This window comes from Anguilla rostrata, chromosome 9 (assembly GCF_018555375.3).
Source record: "Anguilla rostrata isolate EN2019 chromosome 9, ASM1855537v3, whole genome shotgun sequence".
Classification (NCBI taxonomy): Eukaryota; Metazoa; Chordata; class Actinopteri; order Anguilliformes; family Anguillidae; genus Anguilla; species Anguilla rostrata.
Genome location: NC_057941.1, coordinates 17,032,996 through 17,056,228, shown reverse-complemented (window position 1 = coordinate 17,056,228; position 23,233 = coordinate 17,032,996). Strand labels below are relative to the sequence as shown.

At 41.9% G+C, this 23,233-nt stretch overlaps 1 protein-coding gene and 1 long non-coding RNA gene across 11 annotated transcripts in view; both read left to right on the top strand.

The window, feature by feature from the left end:
* The first annotated feature begins 2,756 nt into the window (after positions 1–2,756).
* Positions 2,757–23,233, top strand: part of LOC135263070 (fibroblast growth factor 13) — a 112,801-nt gene continuing 92,324 nt past the window's right edge. For 2 of the 10 annotated variants that reach the window (XM_064350664.1, XM_064350661.1), the window contains exons 1-2: positions 2,757–2,967; positions 3,326–3,355. In XM_064350664.1, coding sequence (XP_064206734.1) covers positions 2,772–2,967; positions 3,326–3,355 — 226 coding nt within the window. In that variant the 5' untranslated portion in view covers positions 2,757–2,771. Of the gene's footprint in view, positions 2,968–3,325; positions 3,356–15,043; positions 15,237–15,364; positions 15,469–16,294; positions 16,559–16,672; positions 16,852–16,951; positions 17,130–18,601; positions 18,641–20,105; positions 20,205–23,233 lie in introns of those variants that run through there. The other 8 variants (XM_064350656.1, XM_064350662.1, XM_064350657.1 and 5 more) reach the window with 8 other exon arrangements.
* Positions 6,801–11,152, top strand: LOC135263072 (uncharacterized). The gene is made up of 2 exons (XR_010332391.1): positions 6,801–8,100; positions 9,871–11,152. It is a non-coding gene; the product is annotated as an uncharacterized LOC135263072 (long non-coding RNA).

The following is a 23,233-nucleotide window of genomic DNA, read 5'->3' as shown; positions in this document are numbered from 1 at the left end:
GCTGTGATAATTTCCACCATCAAGAAAAGGCTGAGGGGGTGGGGGAGGGGTACAATCGCTCTCTAATTATGGACAGTGCCGTTACGTCAGCATCTGTAAGCTAGCCATTGCACAGTTTCTGCTTGGCCTGTGGGATTTTTTTGTATATGAGCAATGGATGACAGGCACAAGCCTAAGCCTACTTGCTGTGCATAGGGCTAATGTAGGAAAAGAGTGAAATTACATCATTCAAAAAATATACAGGCTTTGGTTTTAAAGGACCAATGGGCTTCCCCCCCCCCCCCGCCCGCCCACCAACAATTCAGCTCTCTACCTAACAGCATTGTTTATTAAATGTAATCTTGCATTAATGCGAAGTAAAGGTTGAAGCTCCGCCAGGGTCATTGTCTTTTCTTTTCCAGTCCCGTTTTTCTCCATTTAACCTTGAATGAAGCAACATTCAGTAGAAGCATTAGGGACAAAGTGTGATATTTTCGGGCAGGTGGTGAGGGCGATGGTTTAGCAGGCAGGTCTAGAACAACAGGAGATCCATGAAATTAAGTTTCTTTTCTGGTCACATGATGTGTTTCCATCAATCTGCCTCCCTGCTACTGGGCTGTAGTCACCATGTCTGACATCTGAAGGACCACATTTCATTTAGCTGGGATTACAACTGTGATCACTACTGTAACCCTCCCATTAGTGGCTTGTGCAATGAGCATGACTTTGAAAAAAAATCTAAATGCAGATGGATTTGTCTTAGCCACAATTCTGCTATCAAATGCATGATCACAATTATGTAGGTCCACGGTGGCTGGCTTTTCTCATATGAAAGTACCCAGGGCTGATGGTGTTTCTGAGTCAGTAACCACAGTGGGTTCCTCAGGTAGGAAACTAATTGCTCTCTAGAGACAAAGTGAACACAATCCACAAAGTCAGCCAGCGGAGAGAAAGAAAACACTCAAACTTAGTTTATGAAATGTGAGATTTAATAAGGGAAAAAATGCTTTAAAGTCAAGATAAATTCTATATTTATGAGCACTTAAAAAGAAAAATTTTGGGACAAAGGAGGTGGTTGGAAAATGTGAACAAATAAAAACCTAAAAATATCACAGAGCCACAGAACAACCTTCACACTCCGTAGACGTTTGTTCTATTCTCGCTGCTGTGATGTACCCTCACTTCAGACTGGGGAAGAGCACCCATAGCATTTAATTAAGCTGAAGTTGAGGTGGCTCATGTTTAGGAGAGAAAACACTCATAGAAACCACACTGCTACTGTTCTGTATGTACCTATAAGGTGGAGGTGTGACAGGGCAGGGAACAATGCCTCTATAGTTACAGATTGAAAGATGTAGGTGAGATAGGACAGGACGCTAGTCTCCGTGGTAACAGCTGGAGAGGTTGCGGTGAGGTGGGCCTGGATGCTAGAGTCAACTGTAGGAGATAGAGGCAGTGATAAAAGGTCTGAGAAGTAATAGATGGTGAAGTGGAGGTGATTCATGACAGGATAAAAGATCCATGATAACATGGGGAGGTTGGGGTCAGACAGGTGAGGATAGCAGTCTGCATTGATGCTAATGGAGAAGTTGAGGTAAAACTGAGCTGGATGACATTCTCCATGGTAACAGACTGAGAAGGGAAAATGGCAGGATAGCCATCTCTGGAAGTTGCAGCTTGAAGAGACAGGGGTGTGTTCGATATCGTGTTTGGCTAGGACTGGGACGATCAGGAGGGAGTTAGTCCACTGGGGATACTGGCATAATGGTGGTCTTTTCATGGCTCGCAACACACCATCTCTGAGCATTAAACACACATCGCCTTTTACACTGCAGTCAAATGGAGGCCACACACTGAGACCACCTGCTGTTTGAGGTTCCAGCTCCACTTAGAGCAGCACAGCACATGAAGTGGTATTACACCAGGCGCCTGCTTTCATATACAAAGTGGAAAACAAGGCTGTAAGCTTGCAACGTCTTATGTAAGAGCCACCCTGTTTGCTACAAACTGAATTACTGTCCATATCTCCATTTCAGATATCATCTGAGGCACACATGTGAAATTAATTTACTGAATATTCCTTATTCTTTCAAGTAGGTATGGGCACTAGAACTGTTTTTATCATTACTGGTACAGTTTTAGACACAATATAATTTCTGTGAAAAACTGCAAATCAAATTTCTTTAGGTTTTTAAAGCAAACTAGCAAAAACCTTTATGAACCTGTATGTTTTCATGAGTAGCCAACTTTTTTTATTCGTCAAATTGTGACCTCTACAGCAGCCAGGCAAGTTCCAAAATGGAGCCAAACAAATGAATTAACTGCCAAGATTATTTATTTTTTTCCCGGACATGCAGGCAAAGGTGAGGGCCATTTCCAGTGCAGGTAGTGAAAATGTACCAAAACAAATAAACAACTATTGCATGCATTGGGCAAAAGGCAGGAATACACCCTGGACAGGTCACAAATCAATTGCAGAGCACACACACACCATTCACTTGCACACTCATACCTATGTGCAATTTAGTATCCGATTAGCATGCCTGTCTTTGGACTGTGGGAGGAAACTGGAGTACCCAGAGGAAACCCAGGGAGAAGGGTTGCCAGATTGGAATTTGTCAAAACAAATTTACCCTGCTGTAAAGATAACGAACGAGGTCGGTTGCTGGCTGACTGGAAAGGTCCCTCTCTGAACAAACGTCGGACGAGAGATGGGTGATTGTAGCCTACTCGGAACCGATGTCGGACCGAGTAGTCATTGGCATGTCAATTCATAAAAGCTAACGAAACTAATGTATTCGGTCTGTTATTCTGACCGGGAAGTTGCCTACATTGTTTTGGTCGGTACCAGAAACCGGAACAACCTGTACAAATTAGTTGAAAACCCGACATTCCCGTCGGAAACCGGAAGCCTGGCAAACTTACCGCGCACACGGGGAGAAAATGCAAACTCCAAACAGAAAGGCCCCAGCCCTGATAAACTACAAGGTAAACAAAACAAATAAGCATACAGTATATACATGAGTTTCAATGACAACCAATAAACACTTTTACTCCTTCCTAATTCAGACCAGTCTAAACTCCATCCAACCAACAACCTAATGAGGGAATGGGTGAAACCAAAAACCTACTTTTCTGTACCATACCAAATCGTTTATTGATTTTTTAAAAAAGTACATAAAATGACACGTCACGTTTCAACTGTAACAACGCAAGCTATTATTGCGTTTCCTACTTTCCATATGTACAAACCATATCAATAATTGACATGGGATATTAATGTCAGTCCATAATACATTATAAATACAGCCTGATAACATATCCCCTTTTGTTTCCCCTTGCCCAGGAACCAGCGGGTCAGAGCTTCAGACGCGGGGTAAGTCTAGTTTGTTTGTTTGTTTGTTTGTTTGTAAAGCCGCAATTTAAAACATTTAAAACGAAGCATAACCGTATGGCTAGAATGTAATCCTACTACTGCTTATTAGGCCACTAGTTGGCCACCCTAACAGCGACAGAGTTGCTGTTGGTCGCGTTTTAGAAACTTTGATTTTAAAACGTACACACAGCAGCGCGCCATAGCCCACAGCCAGCGTAAATGGGAATCCAGTGTAGCCTACTGAGGTCAACGGCGCTTCGGGCCGAAATAAAAATTAGAAGAACATGGCCTGCTGAAGATTCCACGCTGGTTTAAGATGTGTTGTCGACACTTGCAGCTGGTTTTAGCTGGTCTACCAGCCTGTAGTAAACCCACTAGAGCTCTAATTTGGCTACCAGTTTACTCTACCTGCTTAACCAGGTTTAACCAGCTTTGACCAGCCACAGACCAACTATTACCAGCTTGAAGTGTCAAAAACACATCTTAAACCATCTTAGAATCCCAGCTGGTCTTAGGTGGAATTTTAAGCAGAGCGAACACTATAGGCTACACATTGTCCTTTTTGTACTGTCCCACATTGTTTAGTAACAGTCTAACAGCTGCGTTACACTCTGATATGCATCATGTATTGCCCAAACACGATGTTTTGGGGTATTACCCACCCCTACTTGCAGCTCTAACCAGAGTATTTGTGGTAGACCGAGGCCCAGTACAGTTTTGGCATTTTTACAGGTATTCAGTAATTATGGCAGGTGTTCTCAAGTTCAATCCTTGGGGCATATTGTGTATGCTTGTACGTTATTCTTTCAACCGTAATAGCAGACTCCGAAATCTGAAGGGTTTGAATTAGTTTTTGATTAGACAATTAGGAACAATTTCATGTCGACTACAAGATGCTTTATTCTGATTAGGCTATATCATGTGAGAGATAGCTATGTGAGAAATGAGTGACTCATATTCACATCCCAGGACTTGTAGTCAGTCAGATAAAATAATACTTATTTTAATGCTTATTTTTTGTGATGTGCAATATGGCTATTGACCTTTAAATATAAGTTTGTTTTTCCCAATTAATGCAAGTATAAACAGGAAAAATCAATGGGGCCCTATTGACGAAAGTGTGGATATCGAGTTACCATTTGTGGAATCTGAAGAATTACCAAAGACAAAGCAAAATTATATTGTGTTAAAATTAGCATAAAACTATGGAAGCACACATTTTCATTAAGCTCACAGACTGTAACGGCAGCCTGCAGAAGCAGAGCCCAGGGCTGTTTTTGAACCCCTCTGTGAGAAATACAGAAAAAAAAATGCAATTAACCATATCATCCCTACATTTAAAATTTACCGTATTTTCTGTTCTCAGTTTATAGTTATGATTCTGTTCTGCTGTAAGAGCATTTATTGCTGGCTTTTATATTCATGGCATGTTCTGAGATGGTCTCTCGTACTGGTCTGGGAGGGGGAAAAAAAAAAGGTTCTGCTGCCCTGGAACTACTTGTATAAGTCTGCTGTACCCATAAGACCTGATGACGTAGTAGAGGGCTGTGCAGCGTTGTTGCTGTGGATGAGCTTTTATGAGTGCTCTTAATCTGAGTAGGATGAGTCTTTCTTCTGACCTCGTAATTTAGGCCCTGAGTCCTTCCTCTGACTGCTCATTTTCCGTCAGCTGTGAATGTGTCACTTTCCACATTGCTCGTGGCTCTCGACTCTAAATCACGGCCTTTTAATAGCGTCTATCACATTTTAATATGACCGATTTGTATCGTACCGGAGAGGCCGTGTTCTGTCGGATTGAAACTTAACCGGTATAGAACAGAAACAAGTTTGAGGAAGGACATTGCTGTATTAATTAAATCAAGTCTAAAGGCGAGATTAAGGAAGAGGAGCTGATGCAGGTTCAATGAACTCATTAATAACCAGGATGCACCTGGTGTTTTATCAGCTGTTATCATTTTTGTGAAGAATGTGTCATGAATAAAACCAGGTCTGGTTACAGTCCTTGCTCTCTCTTGCCCCCTCTCCATTGAACCTGATTAATCTCTGTTGTGTTGCATGGATTCCATGCTATGCAGGACTACGGTCCTTTCTGCAGCACATGCGTAAGATAGGGGTTTACACCTCCACACCCACAACAGTAATGGGGGGGCGCAACCTCGGTCTTCCCTTTAATCGAGTCTAATGTTTCTGTGCATTAAACATGTGGCACCATTTAAGAATCATGCTCTGAAATCGTTCATTGCTAAGTTTTGTGCCCTTATTTCTGTAGGTGTATCTCAAAAGGCTCCATTTTGTTGCCTCGCTGATTTTGAAAGGCCCTTCCGTAAAGAAAAAAAAGAGCAAACGCAGAAGGCGTAGCCTCCCTGCTTCGGCTCTGTGGTATGCTCATTGACATTAGTGTGGTATTTGAAAAGGAGACCTCTGTTAATTAGTGCAATCATTTTGATTATTTGAAAGGGTAATGTTTCCCTCCCCCACCCACTCTGCACCCACTTCCCAAAGAAAAGGAGCTATTGACATTTAAGCAGACTGCTTGATATTTACTAAACAGATGAAAATCGCAACTATTATTTCTGTTATTGTAATTGCATTCAATATAACTCAGCTAAAACGGGTGCAAATCATGTCCTGTACAGTGAATTTTGCAGAATGTACATCATCTTCATATTGTAGAGCTGATCCCCCCCCCCCCCCCCCCCCGACTATCTTCCCTAGCTTCTGGATAGATCTTTACAGTCTGGTCTGGCAGAGTAGTGCCCTGAAAAATACTTGGCATCAAGTATTGTACAGTACAGCACCGAATTTAAATCTTATCATCTATGCATTATGAAAGACTATAAAGCTGTGAGAACAGGCCGATCAGGTGAAAACCATTCAATGTAAAATATAATGAGATTGCATGTCTGTCAAAAATATCTCTGAAATATTTAGTTCAAAACTTTTGAAGGACGTGTATTTATTGTCATTATTTATCTTGCCTTCACTATCATTGTTGCTAGGCTCTATGCCATTGAATGTGAGGGGTGGAAGTAACAAAACAGATTACATTAATGCCAAACTGATTAAATTTCAATTAAAGGTTGAATTAAAAAAGATGCAATCAAATTAAATATTTAATCAAATAAAATGCAAGCAAATTAAATGGTGAAAATACTATCAAAGTAAATATCCCTCAGTAATAAAATAATTTACAAATAATTTTATTGAATTTGATTGCTTTGACATTTATTTGTTGTCTAGCAGTTTAATCAGTTCGATGCACTGCAATTTCAGTCGCCACCACCTTTATCAGTGCATTCCTGCTTTCGCTTGTTTTTGATCATAGCATTCATTTGAGGCTTCTGGCTGAATGGAAGCGAATCCCTGCAGCAATGCTCCAACATCTAGTATAAAGCCTTCCCAGAAGAGCGGAGGTTTTTATCGCAGCAGGAGGTTATATGTGGAAAATAGGGGCGCGCTCTCTTTTCTCCAATTCCAAGACATGCAGCTTGGTCCTTGTTGCAGGCTGCTTGCCTAATGGGCTTTCTTTGGGGTACTTGCAGGAGCACCGCCAATTGCGTAGCCTCCTGGCGTCTCGTCCCTCCGCCCATTTTGTAGGAAGCCGTGTGACATCATGACAACCGTTGAAAATTGAGGAAAATCATGGATTGGCGTCACTGTCAGTATTCCAATGTCACATAATATTCCAACCTTGCCTTTTTCTTCTTGATGTTGATGAGAGCTTTACATCTAGAAGTATAACATGCCTCTCTCAGTCTTGTGCGTGCAATGTCCTGCAATACTTTCACCCCAAGTGTATGGAGATCATTAGCAATTACTCAAGCTGACAATTTGGTGTTTATTTTTGCCGGTCATCAGTTTCTAGTATCTTCTATCGATGGCCTGATCGCTGGTGATTCCTATGTCCTCCAGTAGTTAGTTTATTTCTAACATTCTGTACTGTTGACTTTGAAATACTCAAGCATTCTGCAGTAGCTCTAATTGATTCTCTTTTCTTTCATGCTCACAATAGCATTCTTGGTCATCGTACTCAGTTCTCTGGCTTTCATCTGCTGGTTTCTTGTTTTGCTTATAAAGTACACTCTACAAACGCATCAAAAGGATATAACCCGTACCCTGAGACTCACTGCTTCCCAATTATAAATAATTACAGCTAATGTTCATTTGTCTCAGTACTTAGGCTGACTTGGAATAGGGGGACTTGACTCATTGGCATGGTTGTAAAATGGTTCATTGTCTGTTTAAAAAAATAAATAAATAAAAACGCACGAAATAAATGCAGATTGAATTTGCCTTGGTTATTGTTTGATTTGAAAATACAAATCTGATTAGTGCAGTGGAAAACCAGCCAATTTGATACAGCTGTTCAATACTTTATCATTTAACTGTATATGGGCTGCATTGTAGTATGTGTAGGGCATGTGACCTAGAACTGGGTTTGTAACCTAAAAAGTTGTAGGTCCAATTTCCTGGTAGTTTTTGGCTGTTGTACCCTTGAGCATGGTCCTTCACCTGCTGCAGTGTATTTCTAGCTGAATAAATGGATACTATGTAAAAATGCAAAAGGTATTGTGAGTAACTTTGTAAAAAGGCAAAAAGTATTTAAAGTTGCTCCAGTCAACATGTGCTAAATGACATGTAATGTAATGTGTTTATGTTCCACTATACAGAAGGAATTGTTTTCATACAGGCAACAATAATGACAAGGTGTTCCTTATCAGTGTCTTCCAGAGGTCCTCCATGGGGTGGGTATGTAGGAAGTGTCTCTTTTCACCTCTGTCCTTCTGTCTTCTTGAACACCTGCATGTGTCAGCAGAACAAAGGAGCCGCCTCCCCCAGCTCGGAACCCAAGCCCGTGGCCTCCCCTGTGTTCGCCTTTGTCCGTCTCAAACAAAAGAGACCGCCACCGGCAAATAAATCACTCCGCGACGTTTTTATTAAGGACACTGTTCACACTGCCCCAGAAATTATTTCGGGAATGATACCTTACAATTTTAATACTGTCCCACGCATCGCCTCCTCGGTCATCGCGGGCGGCTGAAGGAGATGTGGCTTTCTGGAATCTGCTCAAGATTGGTCTCAAAGAAACAGCACAATTGGCCTCTCAGCTGATGGCTGCAGTCTATCTGCAGGCTAGTTCATTTGAATAATGCTGTTATGTCTTAACTAGTAAAGACATCTTTTCATTTTGGGATAGTATGGGGTGCTAGTGGTTGCAAGTATCCAAATCCAGTCCTGGAGGGCTGCAGTTTTCAATGTGTTTCAGCATCAGTGATTAAGTTGCTGATTGGTTTAAAAAACCATCACACCTTGGTGCCAAGGCCTTAATTGGCTGCTGACTGAAAGGGAACGACAAATACCTGCAGTCAGTATGGCCCTCATGGTCTTGTGTGTGTCACCCTTGCTATGGGTTGTTCTGGGACAGTAATATTATAGGTATAGCTGTGTAAAGATAGGCTAGTTGTGGAGCTGTATTTGATTTTTTTTACTGTACTAATTATTGGTTTGTTCCGCAAACATTACACTTATTGACTATAAATGGGCCTTCTGTGCCTTCAAGATGTTGCAATTATTTTTGTTTTTCTGGGAACACTGATGTTCACCCTTACTTTATCGCTCTGGGTAATACTGTCTGCACAGTGATTGTAATGTAAGGTAAGGTAATGCGAAATGTATTAATTAGATGCTCATCTGGAAGTGGATGTTACCCTCTATCCTTTTTACAGTATGTGCAATGAAGTATATTTTGTATACTTGCAGAAGTCTCTGGTGACTGGTCGGCTTTACGATGGCATAGGGGCATTTGTGGGTTTCTCTAAAGCAAGAAAATATATGTGAATGTGAAGCAGGATGGACAGTGATGCTTCCAGCGGCTGTACAATACAGATCACAGTGTTTATTCACAATTAGAAATAGCAGTATATTTTCATATTGTGGCATTACTTCACTGTGAGTGCAGCAGTCTCAAATTAAATGCACCACAGGAAATAGTTTCAACTGAGAAAAAGGTTAAACATAATTTTTTGAAGAATAATCAGCTGATAATAAAGTGAAAGTGAATCTCCAGAAATTGATCAATCCCTTTGAATGCGGAAGGAAACCTGGGTGATAAAAATCACACACAAGTTTATCCCAGAATGGGGGAAACAAACCAAGGGCATCATCTCTGTCCTCAGTGGTACTCCTGGCTGACCTGAAACCACGGGAAGCCAGAAGTCAGCTGCTGCTCTGCATGAGCACTTGGTAATTGGCATCACCCAGGAGGGCTCGCAAACAGCAGCTGACCCACTTCAGTGTAACACGTCATCTCTCATCTTCATGTGGGTTTCATACACAGCCACTCAAGTGTGACCATCTTTCCCTGGGAGATTCTGAGCAAGGCAGTTCTGAGTTCTCTAGTGTGTGCAAAGTTGATACTCAGTTCTGTCAGATAAGCACCGTCTAATCTCTCTCTCTCTCACTCTCTCACACACATACACACACTGGGCATATGGAATATGGACCCTGGTCATCAGGTTCACCCTCTGGACAGCACCAACAGGGAGGAGAAGACACAGATTCTGGATTAGCTTCTGGTTGCAGTTGGAATATTGACCCAGAATATCTGAGCCATTTGTTGCGAAAGGAGAGTGTGCCCCCCTGTGCACGACTCAAACGGTCACTGCTGTTTGCCCCTGTCCCCACCCACCTCCTCAGTCTGCTGCGTTCCATTTCCTCAGTCGATGTGCCAAAAGATGGAAATGGAACTTAAACAGATGAGCCTGACACCTAAGATTGGGGTGGCTAGAGGGAGGTTGATGCCACCTCACTCTGCTCAAACAGGTGAGAAAAGATGGTGGGAAAGTGACCTTTTCTCCTCAGACTGAGGGAAGGCAAGTCTCCAAAGCCAGGTGGAAGTGTAACTGAGGCGAATTGAATATGCAAGGCTCAGTAAATCTACCGTAATCCCAGCTGCTGTGCATATATGAGCAGGATAATCCTGCGAGTGAGTTTTACCCTTTGCTGACGTTTTATCTTTTATTTTTCCATTCACTGAATGCAGAAATGGCACTCCTTACATGGGCATCAATAGTGGTACTGCAGTGGCAATTGATGCCGATAAATAGGTTTGTGATGCTGATGCTGAAAACGACTGCATATACCTCTTCCTCCATATGCCAGTCTTCCTCCTTTCTGGTTCTTTGGATGGGAGCTGTCACTGGGGCCATACCCACATGCACGTTATGAGATAAATGCACACAGTCTGCTGTCATATCTATCTGTTCTTTGATCAGCAGCATTTCAGGACCTACTCAAAAACTTACTACGCACAATCCATTTTTATAAAAAAATGCCTTCCATGAGTCTATAATGCATTGCCCTTGCAAATCCACAAGACTGTATAATTCATTGAAAATCTCTCAGGTCTCGTGCATTTGGCTTTGGCTTACTCCAAAAATATAGTTTGGGTCCACACTCAAAATAGTGTCATAGGTTGTGCAACAGCTACTTCCTGCAGCAATATGTCTGACAGAATGAGCATCACATCTGACTCCCAGTAGTGAATACTTAATACTATATAAATTAAGGCCATGCTACCTGCATGGAGTATATGGCATGAATTGAATTACCATGTATGCATATTTTAGAGTTGTGAATTTCTTTTGGCAATGACAACTTTGACTCCACTCAGCATTAAGTAAAATCAGTGTTGTGAACACAAGCATGCCAGACACAAGTTGAAACGTCACTGCGGTGCTCCAGAGGCATGGGGATCACAGGATGGGTGCTTCAGCTTGCTTTAAACAGTGTAGAAAGTTACTGAAGTACTAGTAGGGCAGCCTTTGGGCTTTTTGATTCATGTAAGCCTTTTTCTTCTGGAGTTAATTAACTGCAGCTGTTTATCATTCAGGCATGTGCAAAGAATGCTACCTTTAAAACAAAGCATAATAATTGCATAAGCAAACATTAAATATTCAGGAACTGGACTAGTCTCGTCACAGAGCTTTTATTTTTAAATCTAGACTATGCGTCAGACATTTTACAATGCCAGGTGCTCTCTGGATCATAGGAAAGTGTCTCAGTCTTCTACAAAGCTTTATCTGCCAAATGGTGTATGACTTCCTGTTCTCTGTGTTAAAATGAGACGAGGCCTGTGCTTAGGGCCTTTATAGATGACTCTCAAATGCACTTTCCTTCTTCAGCTGACACTCAGATCTCCAGGCATGGGGACATCAATGTTAACTGCTCCTGCTTTAAACCTAGTTGTCATAATGCCACATATTCATTTTATAACAGAAGGACAGGAGTTTCAGAGCTGATAAACCTGAGGTGCAATGATGGGCCTCAGAAACTTGCTTTCACGTCAGACTTACAGGATTTACTTCACAGTACCTCCTATCCTCTGGCTCTCTTTGGTCTGGCCACTGGTACTGTCTGTTGTGAGGTGGTGACCATGAGCATCCAGACTAAGGTTCAGTGTATCCATTAATTACAAAATTAATGGACATCTACCTACAGTGCATTGAAATGTTTTTCAAATGGGAGACGAGCATTAAAGTTTCTCTCAGTTAGCCTAGCTACTCTTCCATGATTCCCATTTTTGGTTATTTAAAATTTAAATGTAAAAATAATCAAGTTTCTGTCTTGGCAATTTTGGAATATGGTGGACTTTGTTTCATTATAATATCCTGCCCACTCAAAAATAAAATAAATAATAAATACAATATTAGGCGTAGGGCAATGTGAACTGATTAAGCACTTGGTACACATTTAGTTTGCAATTTTAGACCTCACTGTGTGAAACTATTGCATTAAACGAACAGTATACATTTTTTTGCGATAGCAGTACACCATCGATATGCGGATGGCAGAAGACCACCGAAACTGGCAGCACACCGGGACGCTTTGTGCCCTGCTCTGAAAGGGAATGAAAAGAGTTAATTTGATTGGCTATGAGTCAATTCAGCTGCAACACACCCACTGATATAATATATTCATCATAATCCAGCCCATTTTCCTGTGCATCATGCTTTGAGCTGTGCACTCCTCACCTCTAGTAACGAAAATACCAACTTTCAGTAGCCACGCCCTGTGCGCCCATACGCTGTGCCAATGACTGAGCCCATGCGCCCTGCGACATTGATTCCAAAAAACTGCACATAAAGTTTGAATGACCACATTCTCTTCAGATGGTAAATAATTATGGAAACATTGGGTAGCATTACTCTGGAACAGAGCTTTTTAAGTGTGCGTTAGGTAAAATGGCCAATTGTATTCCTGCCTCTCACCCAGTGTACACTGGGATAGGCTCCAGCACCCCCTCCAACCCTGACCAGGATAAGCGGGTATAGATGATGGATGGATAAGCTGGCCAATATTGTTTGTTGTAACTTGGCCTCATTTTGATATCAATCGGTTTTTATGGCAGTGCAGACATCAGACATTTTTTCCACACATGACTATGCCTTGTTTTCACGCGTTCATAGCGTTTACACGTGGCGGTGCCTATAATTGGCCGAACAAGCTGTTGTCAAATAGGCCTACAAGAAATAAGCTAACGGTGGGATGGATTTAAGACGAGCATAACCAAGACGTAGCCTGTACAGTCATTGCATTACATTAGCTACTGGCATGGGGCACTCGCTCTTATCATGGACTCTTATCAAGTCCATGCTATGTATAGTTTTGTTAACTTGGGCTTACCAACCAGCAAACTAGCTAACGTTAAGCAGTTTGGTAATTAAGAAAAAGTGAATCCTGTCAACTAATTGTCTTGTCGCCGGCTATAAAGTTAATATTAAAAGGTAAGGCTGCATATGAGAGGGGCTTCTGGCGCGAGGATTGCAACATTTCTTGGTTGAACAGATCCAAAATAATATCAGGGAGAACTATCTGTCCATGGTTTTTACTTACTTAATCCTCTTTGTTCCCTGTGCAACATAAGGCTGCGACTATCTGCTTCCATCTGGTCCTATCCTGTGCAGCATGTTGTGCCTCGCCCCATAGTTTTTGGTGTAGGCCTAAGTAGCCTACTTCAGAATCAATGGCAATGGTAAAGTTTTCAGACCCCGATGATACTTGAAATTATAAAACCAGCAATAACTCAAAACCCGAAGTGCTGGAGTTGCGCTTATTACGTCTCCATAGCCTACACCAGCATGTAAACTGCGCAGAGATATTTTTACATTACCGTTTACAGCCAGTATAGCAAATATTACAATCATCTGTCGTTTGGGCTGAGCGTTACTATTAAGTTTTTAAAGCTTTGTGTAAATTATTTCTAAACACAGCAAATTACACCAGTAACTAAACAAAGATATTTCAATAAAGATATAACGAGCAGCTGCGTAAAGTAAATGTCAACATCTTTCAAATCCAAATAGGTATAAAACTGTAGGCTACTTATCTAGTTCGCAAATGTAGTGCATTATTTTACTTATGTCTCTATAGTTATGTCTGAATGTTTACAACCTTGTATTACAGTAATGGACCAATATTAATAATACCGTATTTGAGCACAAGTAAAATATGGGCAAAACTTTACGGGCTAGTCGCCTCGACGAATTTGAAAGAACGAACGTTCAGAGACAAGTGCATGCTTTCCACAACAGCACATCCAGTGGTAAACGGGGACCCGGCGCGACTTTGACTCATTTCACTTAAAGGTTGTTGCTTTTCTTTATAATAGTCTACAATGCGATATATCCGGTTGTATGTAGCACCTGGGCTTGAAAACGCGTAAAGAAACTTTAAAGATGTCAAATATCCTCCCAACTAACCATAACTTTTTCTACCACCAAGGATAGAAAGGCGTCAGTTGGGCGATCGGATAATGGCCAGCTATACTGAACCGAGCCCCGTCCGCGTAGACTTTAATATCCAGAGACCGTGTCCATTTAAAAACAATGTTTTACGTTATAGTTTTCGAAGAATATACATATTATGCTACTGACGCTCTCCGTGGTACTGAATTAAATATCACCGGCAGCATGTAAGATCTTTCGGCAGTTTAATCAGATCGCCTTTTGTTGGGCTAAATGTGAAACTTTGTATTTTTCAAATACGTATAGTTGTCATGCCTCAGCTTCAGCTGATGGATCAACCATGCTTCCTCTCGACCATAAACACATTCCGCTGTAATTTTTAAATTTAAAGAAATGTAAAGGAAGAAAAAAAACGTCATTCACTGGTCGGAATGTTGGTGAGCTTTGAAGAAAATGCAAACGTCATTACGTTACAGTTCCCCGCAAAAGAAAAAGAGCAGTGAGTTAACTATTTCTAACAACGCCGGCTATTAGCCTTCCTCTCGTTGAATTTATAGGAATTGACAAAATGCCTTACCGCAACAAAACAGTCGCACATTCTTTAACATAAAGAATACCCTTCCTAACGTGCAACCTTAAATATATGAACAAGATATTCAGCACGCCGAAGTTTTGTTTCTTACTCAGCAATTTCTGAAGGGCTATGCGCAGACAAGTCATTTAATGAAAGCAATGACGTGCTCTTATGTCAAATTCGAAGTAGCACAGGAAGTGTATGTTGCTTTATTCGCTTATTATTAGCGTGCATTAGCTTATGTGGTAGTCTTCTGGAGACACAATTAAATAATGTTTTAAATGGAATGTTCGTTGAAAGCTGTACACTATTAGCTGACGGTGTCTGATAGGTTACGTGTGTAATGGCCCGATGAATGGCTTCGATCACGATTTATGTGTGGACAGAGTAAAGACTAAACGGCAGCTTGAAGGCTACATCCCTCTGGTTTGCATAGTATCGGAATTCTGTCAGGGATCTACGCAGTTACATGTCGTTTGCATTTCATTGTACAATAATCTTTTGGGAGGACAAGGTAAAAAAATTAAAAAAAAACTCGACAGCGCAGTGAAACTTTAGGAAGGTATGTCGAACATTTTCCCAACTCAGTTGAGAGAGTAACTCTGGCGAGTCATTATGACGTTTTAGTACTTTTCAATGAAGATCAGACTTGGACTCATCTGATTTATATGAATGTTATGCGTCTACCAGATTTCAGAAAATTCGGACAGGACTTTGGTTGCCTATTGTTCACAAGACCATCGGACACACTGCCTGCGACTGCTTTTTGATTTTTTCTTCAACATCGCTCCCAGGTGAGAGAATTGCGCACTTGGTCATTTAATAATAGTCTATATTTGTTTATACATAGTTAATGGTATTGCTCTCGGGGAGTTTCACGTCTTGTGCATTGTCTTTATGTGGCTCTGTGAGCGTAATTATCCGCTTTTTTTGCAACTTTTACGCAACTTTTGTACAACTGAATTTTCATCCTGTGAAGTTTCACATTTAAGTGTTATAGGCGTACGTATATATACAATACGTGAATACATTTAAGTGATTTAGTCCATGCAATATTTTAGAGAACTTTGAATCCACGTATGGCGGGGCTGATTTCTAAAGTAGTTGGTGAATTAATCATATATGTGTGTTTCTTACCTCGTTTCATAATGTACAACCACTTCAGTTACCGGTTTACTGAACGCAGCCAATCACCATCAAACAATACAGTAGGCCTTGAACTATACAACCAACGCGGAAAAATGATTTTCTTTCCACTAAATTTTGCGTTTAAATGAGTGTAAATCAACAGAATCTAGCCACTTTCAAAAGGCCCGTAAGACTTGCTTGCAATTGTAATTACAACCTCACGTAAGTTGACTTTATAAAATGGGGGATGGAATTTAACCGGTTAATAATTGATTACATGTTTGTAAATGCATTATAATTGCAATTGGTTAATATTGGCACCTGAAGCCTATCTGTATCGACACTACTGTAAATAAAGTGTTGTGTTCCCTCTGCGTGGATATTGACCTTTTTAGTTATTTTATGCCTGGATGAGAGGCATCTGAATACTTCAAGTGATTGGGAATAGTCTTCTCACATCATAGCCTGCTATAGCATGCTCCAGAGTGCAGACACTTGCCAATAACCCTCCGTAGTTAGTGAAGGATGTTGCCGTGGGCCCGGGTTATTTTAATTTAAATGCCATATTCCTTTTTCATCTGACGTCGACTGAAACACGTTTGGAGTGCTGTTATTTTTTCTATACATTTTTTTTTATTTCTTGATTTTTACAAGCGCGGGAACCGTCGTGTTTCTGTACAGGGCACGGAAATCTTCGTGGATGAGTGTTTTCTTATCAATGTGCATTGATGTAGCGGAAAGCGTGGAAGAGATAAGGTAAGAATGGTAAATGCACAAAGGAGCAGTTTCAACCGTATTAACAGCAACGTTGCTGACACCGGAGCTCTTTTGAGAGTTTTGTAGTGCAGACATTCTACATGGTATCTTTCCTCTTGGTCCTGCAGCGAATGTCTCCGACGAGTATAGCCACCTACTGCAAACGGCAGATTTTGAAATGATTTTTTTGTTGGGTCTGTTGCGCCGTTTATTTTTATGCATTTACTTGCATTATCTGACGTCTGCAATCGGTGGATAGGCATTTGTAGTCTAAATGGACTCGAGGCTGAATGGTAAGAATTTGGTGCACATCATTCATCACGTCTTTCTTTGTTTCGAATAAATTGCAACCTCTGAAGCTAATTTAGCTATTTTCTTTATTTCGTCTCACAGTGCCCTTATCTCAAAAACCGGTACATTAGGGGGGATTTTCCGAGGATTTCTCCGAAGACGCAGTTTTTAAACCATTTACGGATTTTGTTTCTAGTCTTAATTGGGAATTACACATCCAAACTGGGATCTATGAGCGGAAAAGTGGCGAAGCCTAAAGAAGAAAAGGATGCTTCTAAGGGTAAGAGACGAACCTTACAACAAAGCTTGCTGCCTTAAAGCGACCGTGCGCTCTGTGCATCTGTCTTATTTTCCTCTTCTGGAATAAAACCCCGACATCAGTAAAACGTTTGGTTACGGCAGTGCTGCGGTTTACGCACGGTGCTGCCCGCACCACGAGATGGGGGTTCCTGGTGGAAACCGGGCTGTGGAGGACACCCGCTTTCTTTGTTAACCATCCATTAATGACTGAACGTGTAAACCCCCATCAGTCTCAAACATGGTGCGTGTTACTGCCATGGCTGTTCTTCATTGGAAATTAACTGAAACAAAACAAAAACCAAAGGCTACGCAATTATTAATAGTAAAATGAGAGAATAAACAATTTTGCGGGGCTTCAGTAAATACTGTGTATTTGTAATATGAAGATGAAATGGGAGTACTGTCGCTTTAACGTTTACACAATAACGCACAGATGTGTCGCTTGCACCCTGTTGATTTTTCCTTTTTCGTTTACGAGTGTCCGAAGGTAGGCTAAGTCTGTAACCTATTGTGTCATTCTTTAATAATGTATTCCGACGGCACGAAGGTTTTGTAAACCAGACGATGACGTGGACGCACATGGCACAGCATTTATTTTTGGCTTCTACTGCGCAATTTGCATACAATTTGCTCCTGCGTGTCTCTGTAACCATCGCGCTGCCTGTCGGGATGTAAACTGGGTAACGATTGCCATGGAGACAAAGGAGACAGGGTTGCTAAAGAAACATCGGCGAGTCGTGTTTAATTCACCTACACGTTGAAGTGAGTGGGAAACCGTTTAGGTTACATGCAGGTATTTGGACAAAATATGCTAATTATTTAATAAAATCTATTAATGGTCTCCGCCAACGTTCGATAAATGCATAGCTTGTCATACCGCATTATAAATGAAGCAGCTTAGGCTTTTTGTGTGTATATTTTATCTACACGTCTCTGGACTTGTTGAACATACTGTTATTAATTTCAACCAGACAACTTTTGTTGTAATATAACTACAATAAAACTCATTGAATGAGATGTGTGTGTTATTTTGTTCAGAATTCTTTGCTAATTAGATGTGATTTCCTATCAAGACGGCATTCATTTCAGTTCTTATGTTCTTTAGTTATTCATGCAAAAACAGATATACTCATGTTCAGCTGTAGCAGTGCTTAAGGTCATGCCAAGCTTGCTACTGGCTGATGTACATGTCATATTGGCTTAACCTTGATTGATCATCGCAATAATTAGATCAAGCTTTGCAAATTGTCATTCTTACCTCAAGATTAATGGCTTGACAATATACGTGTCTGCATGCTGGTGAAAGCAGTGTACAGGGCCACAGTGGTGTCTCTCGCCTGTTTAAGGGAGAATGGCTTGAGAGATGGAGATTTAACAGGACCATCTGGTCATTAAATGAAGAATGAATGTCTGACTCCTTGTTTTGACAAAATATTTCTGATTTCCTTCTAGAGCAGGGATTTTCAACCCTCACCCTGACCCAAAAACCAGGTCAGGGCAAGTTAATCGTGTGGTAAATTGCTTAAATTGATAAACTAGTAACAAAGGGGCCCAGCAGGCCTTCCAGGACCAGGGCTGAGAACTTCTGATGTAGAAGCACGCTCCATGTCTCCGAGTCAGCCTCACTTTCCCCAACTCTGACACAGTATGCTCTCTGCAGTGGAGAGGGCAGGAAGAGTGCTAAACACTATGAGCAAAAGCCCTACCAGGTATGTGTCTGAGCAAAAGAAAATCAAGCTGTAGTCTTGATTTGCGCTCTTTGTATTTAGTACTCTGGTACTTTAATGTGTCTCTGCACGTCAGTACTGTTGTGTTGCATCAGTGAGGACATGCTTGTAATTTGTGAAAGAGGTATGGTGACGGTATAATCAGACTGTTGTAGAAATTAGTTTGAGCAAACACCACTTTTTGGACTAGAATGTGACATTCCTGTGGCTGGGAATGTTCTTGATCTTGTTACAATGAGTCATCAAGAATGGACAAGGTAACACATGGTAACTTATTAGGATTTTAGCATAATGATTCATCTGGTCAAGCCGTAAAGGATTTGAAGAAAGAAATGGGGCCATGTTGCCAGTATCCTGTTACAGGTGATAGTTTTGGACATTTAGTCAGCAATTTTGTACATGTAGGCCTACAGCACTAAACTGAAAGAAATGTACACTTGCCATTTTCAAAGGAGACTGCTGTTTATCCTTCTTTTATTGTGTATAGATGAAAAGGTAAAAGAGGTTTTAAGTGCAGTTTGGTATGTATTAGCTGGTAATCCAGTGTAGTGCAGGGGTGGGCAATGAGGGCTGTATCGGTTCTTAAAGAAGGCCACCAGTGTGCAGGGCCGAGTCTGTAGCTGAATTCACTGACTTGGCACTGACCTGCTGGGTGGAAAAGGAAACAGCCAGCTTGGCCTTCCTCTGCAGTTGACACAGTTAATGGATAATGGTTTAATATGCATTTAAAATACATTTTTCGAAGTTACAAAGTTAAAATTGCTACGTTAATTGGTTTTTGAATTTGGACAGGTCATATCTGCATTTATTTAGTGAATAGGCTATGATTTATTTAGAAAGCAGTTGGCAGTCAAGTGGTCTTGAGGGCATTAGGTTTAATGTGACTGTTTATTATGGGTTTTGTTTCTGTGGCAGACAGGCTGGAACGCATTACTTTGGACCTCGGGCCGCCCGTTTTTGCGTCTTGAGCCAAATTGACTGAATTACCACCAATTTTGGATTGATTTGAGGGATGGGAAAGCCACCTGTCATCTTGGCTCTTTCCCTGCTAAAAGTACAAACACTAACAAACAATTCAACTTAAAATGACAAGACTTTGCCCAACCTTTTATTTTGGAACAGTGATAATTGGTTGGGCCGGCAGGGTGTTGGATTCCAGCAGTCTAGTGTGGGTTGGGTGTTTGATATGTTCTTTCTGCACTTCCTTTTCGTGTTCTGTCCCACCTTAGGTCAGACCCTTGGCTCAGAATCGCCCTCTCTCCATGTCAGCACTCTGCTCCCCTACGACCCTCTCTCTTCCTTCAACAGCCCGACTCGCTCAACACTTTGTAAGGCTTTTATCTCCCCTTAAAGTGCCGTGATTGTCGCGTGATGTGATCGTGTTTTGTGCCTGACAGCTGTGGTGTCTCGTGTATCTGTGTACTCGTGCTCCATGACTGTGCATGCTGTGCTAAATTGTGGCTATGCAATTTGTATGCATTTGAACTTTTGCAAGTACTGTATGTCCTGGTTTCTTACTTCTTTCACAAAGTGCCGTGGGTAGATTGGGTCATGAGAGAACACCAATTCTATTTGCATTCTCTGAAATGGTACAGAATTATTTTTTTATGAAAAAAGATGAGTATGTTGGTAGCTTTTTAGTGTGAATGTTAGTCATTGGGGGTCACTCTCTTCTTCTCTGATAACAAGTGTTCCCTGTTTAATTTGCCCTTTTAGAGGGCTAAATGGTTTGTTCTCTGCTTGAGACAATCTTACAGAAAGCTTTTTCCACTGTTAGAAATGTAGTGGGGAGGAACAAGAAAGAGCGTATGCTCCATTTTAATAAAAGCCTCACACTGACCAGAAACATCTGCTTTCATGTGCAATTGAACTGGAATTGCTGTAATGACAACAGCTTGTATGTAGGTTCAAAGATTACCGTTTGCTCCATCTACAGGATTTAGTTCTTTTGGTGGTCAATTAAGGATTAGAGTTATAGAATTCCTGTCCAGGTGTAGGCGATCTATATTAACATCCTGGTGAATGAGGTATCAAATTGAAAATGCCTTGGGTGGGCTAAGATTTATAGCGTGAATTGCCAAGCATGAGACATGAGATTGGGTTTGAATTATTCCATGTGAGAAGGCCGGTTGAGAAAAAAACGCAATATCATCCCCTTTGTCTGAAGGTTAAGGGAATCTTCGTGAAACGTGTTGGGAATCTGCCAGGTCTGTGGAACACGGTGAGCTAATTGTGATGATTAAGTTAAAATAATAATAAATAATAAACATAAATATTAATTGGTGACTCGGTCGGGTCGCTGTGGAGTGCAGGTCTGGCGCTGCGGACTGCGCCGTGCTTCAGAAATCCGTCGCTCTGCATCGGGAGGCCCTGAGCTGGAGGCCCTGAGCTGGAGGGCTCTCGTTTGCTGTGGCCCTGTCTCTTCTGCTCTGCTCTGATCCCGAGGGTCACGCTGTCACGCTGGAGTTTTTTTCAGATCTGTTTCCCCTGTCACATCAGCAGCTGTGTGGCACGACTCTCACAGTAATAATAAAGTAATAATAATAATCATCATTATCATAAGCCAATGTGCAATTAATAGAACCCATAAAAACGCTGAAATTCATAGCATAAAGTGCTCTTTAGAGCCTGTTTTAGCCCGTTCACACATGGACTGCATTTAGGAAGTGCCAGATCTATTGCAATTAACACTTTGAACAGTTTTTTTTTTTTTTTTTTTTTTAGAAAACTTCTATTTCTGGTACCTTAATTTGTCATGGCTAGTATTTGTTTAATTTATATTTTTAGTTTTGTCTTGGGAACGTCGGGACAACGTGATAAGAAGCATTTAGTCAAATGTGTCAGGTGTGCTATACTGAGAGGCTGGAAAGTTGAACCGCGAAGGAAGGACGCGTTCGCGGTCGGCAGGTCTCCTTTCGCTCCGTTTCGACCTCGGCGCGCCTCACATAGTCACCTCGCGCGAAGAGAGGAGAGGCGAGAGGACGCCAGCCGCGCTGGAGGGGGCCGCACGCGCTCAGTCCTGTTCATTCGATACTGCAGGAAACCGCTGCCCTTAAAGCTTGGGATGCCTGAGCCCGATGTGGAAATCCCATCCGTGATCTCCGGAAGACAGCCGCGTTGTCGTTACGAGACGCGAGATCACGCCGTCCGCGGTTTGACTGATTATCGCCGCCGATCGCTGATCCCCCCCGCTCCCCAGCGCGAGTTTCGCGGGTCCATTACTCAGCCCCCGTCCCTTCCGCCTGGCCCTCCCGCCCCAAACGTTTTCATTCCCATCTTCATTCGAAAGGAATCCTCATCGATTTCCTTCACGTGGAAAGGCTCGGGAACGGGACTTGAAGCGAACGATTGATGGTCGCTGAGATCGGTGCGTTCCTCATCGGGTTTCCTTTACACGTTCCGTCTTTCGACAGCCGTGGGAAAGCCGTGCAGTTTGGTACCGTATATGGCGCTCAGTCACTCTCCGGCCACTTCCTGTCTGTTGCATGGTGATTGACAGAATGGATAGTGCAGAGGTCATGACCCTTTGAAAGGAAAAGCGATTGCCATAATAAAGTGTCCTGGCAGAGTACCAAACAGCATCTGTTTACCTGCCCTGAAAGTGTTACATAAGTTAAAAAAAATGTCCTTTCTTTTTTTGTAAATTACTGTGAGAGCCAGAGCGCTTCTATTAGATGATATTCCATTTGAATGTGTTTTTAGTCATGTGGTCCAACAACATGATTACTTGGATCCCTGAATTCCTTCAATAATTGAATGGTTTAGATCAGAGAAACGCTCTTGGAGCATGTGTAGGTGTAGGATTATGTGGTCTTTTAGAATTGCGGATTATCATTGGGATTACATTTTTTCTGTATTAGAAACACATTTCATAGTGTTTGTCCATAGAGGGGAGAACCCTTCACATTGTTGCTGCATGTCTGTAGGCACTTGCCTGTGTGCATTCCCATACACTTCTATGCAAAGCCTGCTGGATGACCACGATGCAGAGATGCACAGATTTTGTCCCACCTGAGGCCCCTGTGCTCAGCTCTGTGCCGAGGCTTCTCATTGGCTCATTGAAAGTGTGATGTCATTTACTCAAGCTACCTGCCCGTATGGCACAGAGAGCGCAGGTGTCATGTGCTCTTTCGCGGCTTGGCACCGCCTCCGGGCAGGCGAAGGTAGCAACATGCTAACGAAGGCCAACAGTAGGTGATTCAGCCTCTGAAACTGGTTACATAGATACTTCTGAGGGAGAAAGAATGGTGGTAATCGTCCGGTTTGTCCTGCATGCCCGTGCTTTTCTGCCGCCTTCGTGTCCACGGGCGCGGAAGATGGGGACGCCGCGGAGGGCCTACGTCCTCCCGCCCCGCAG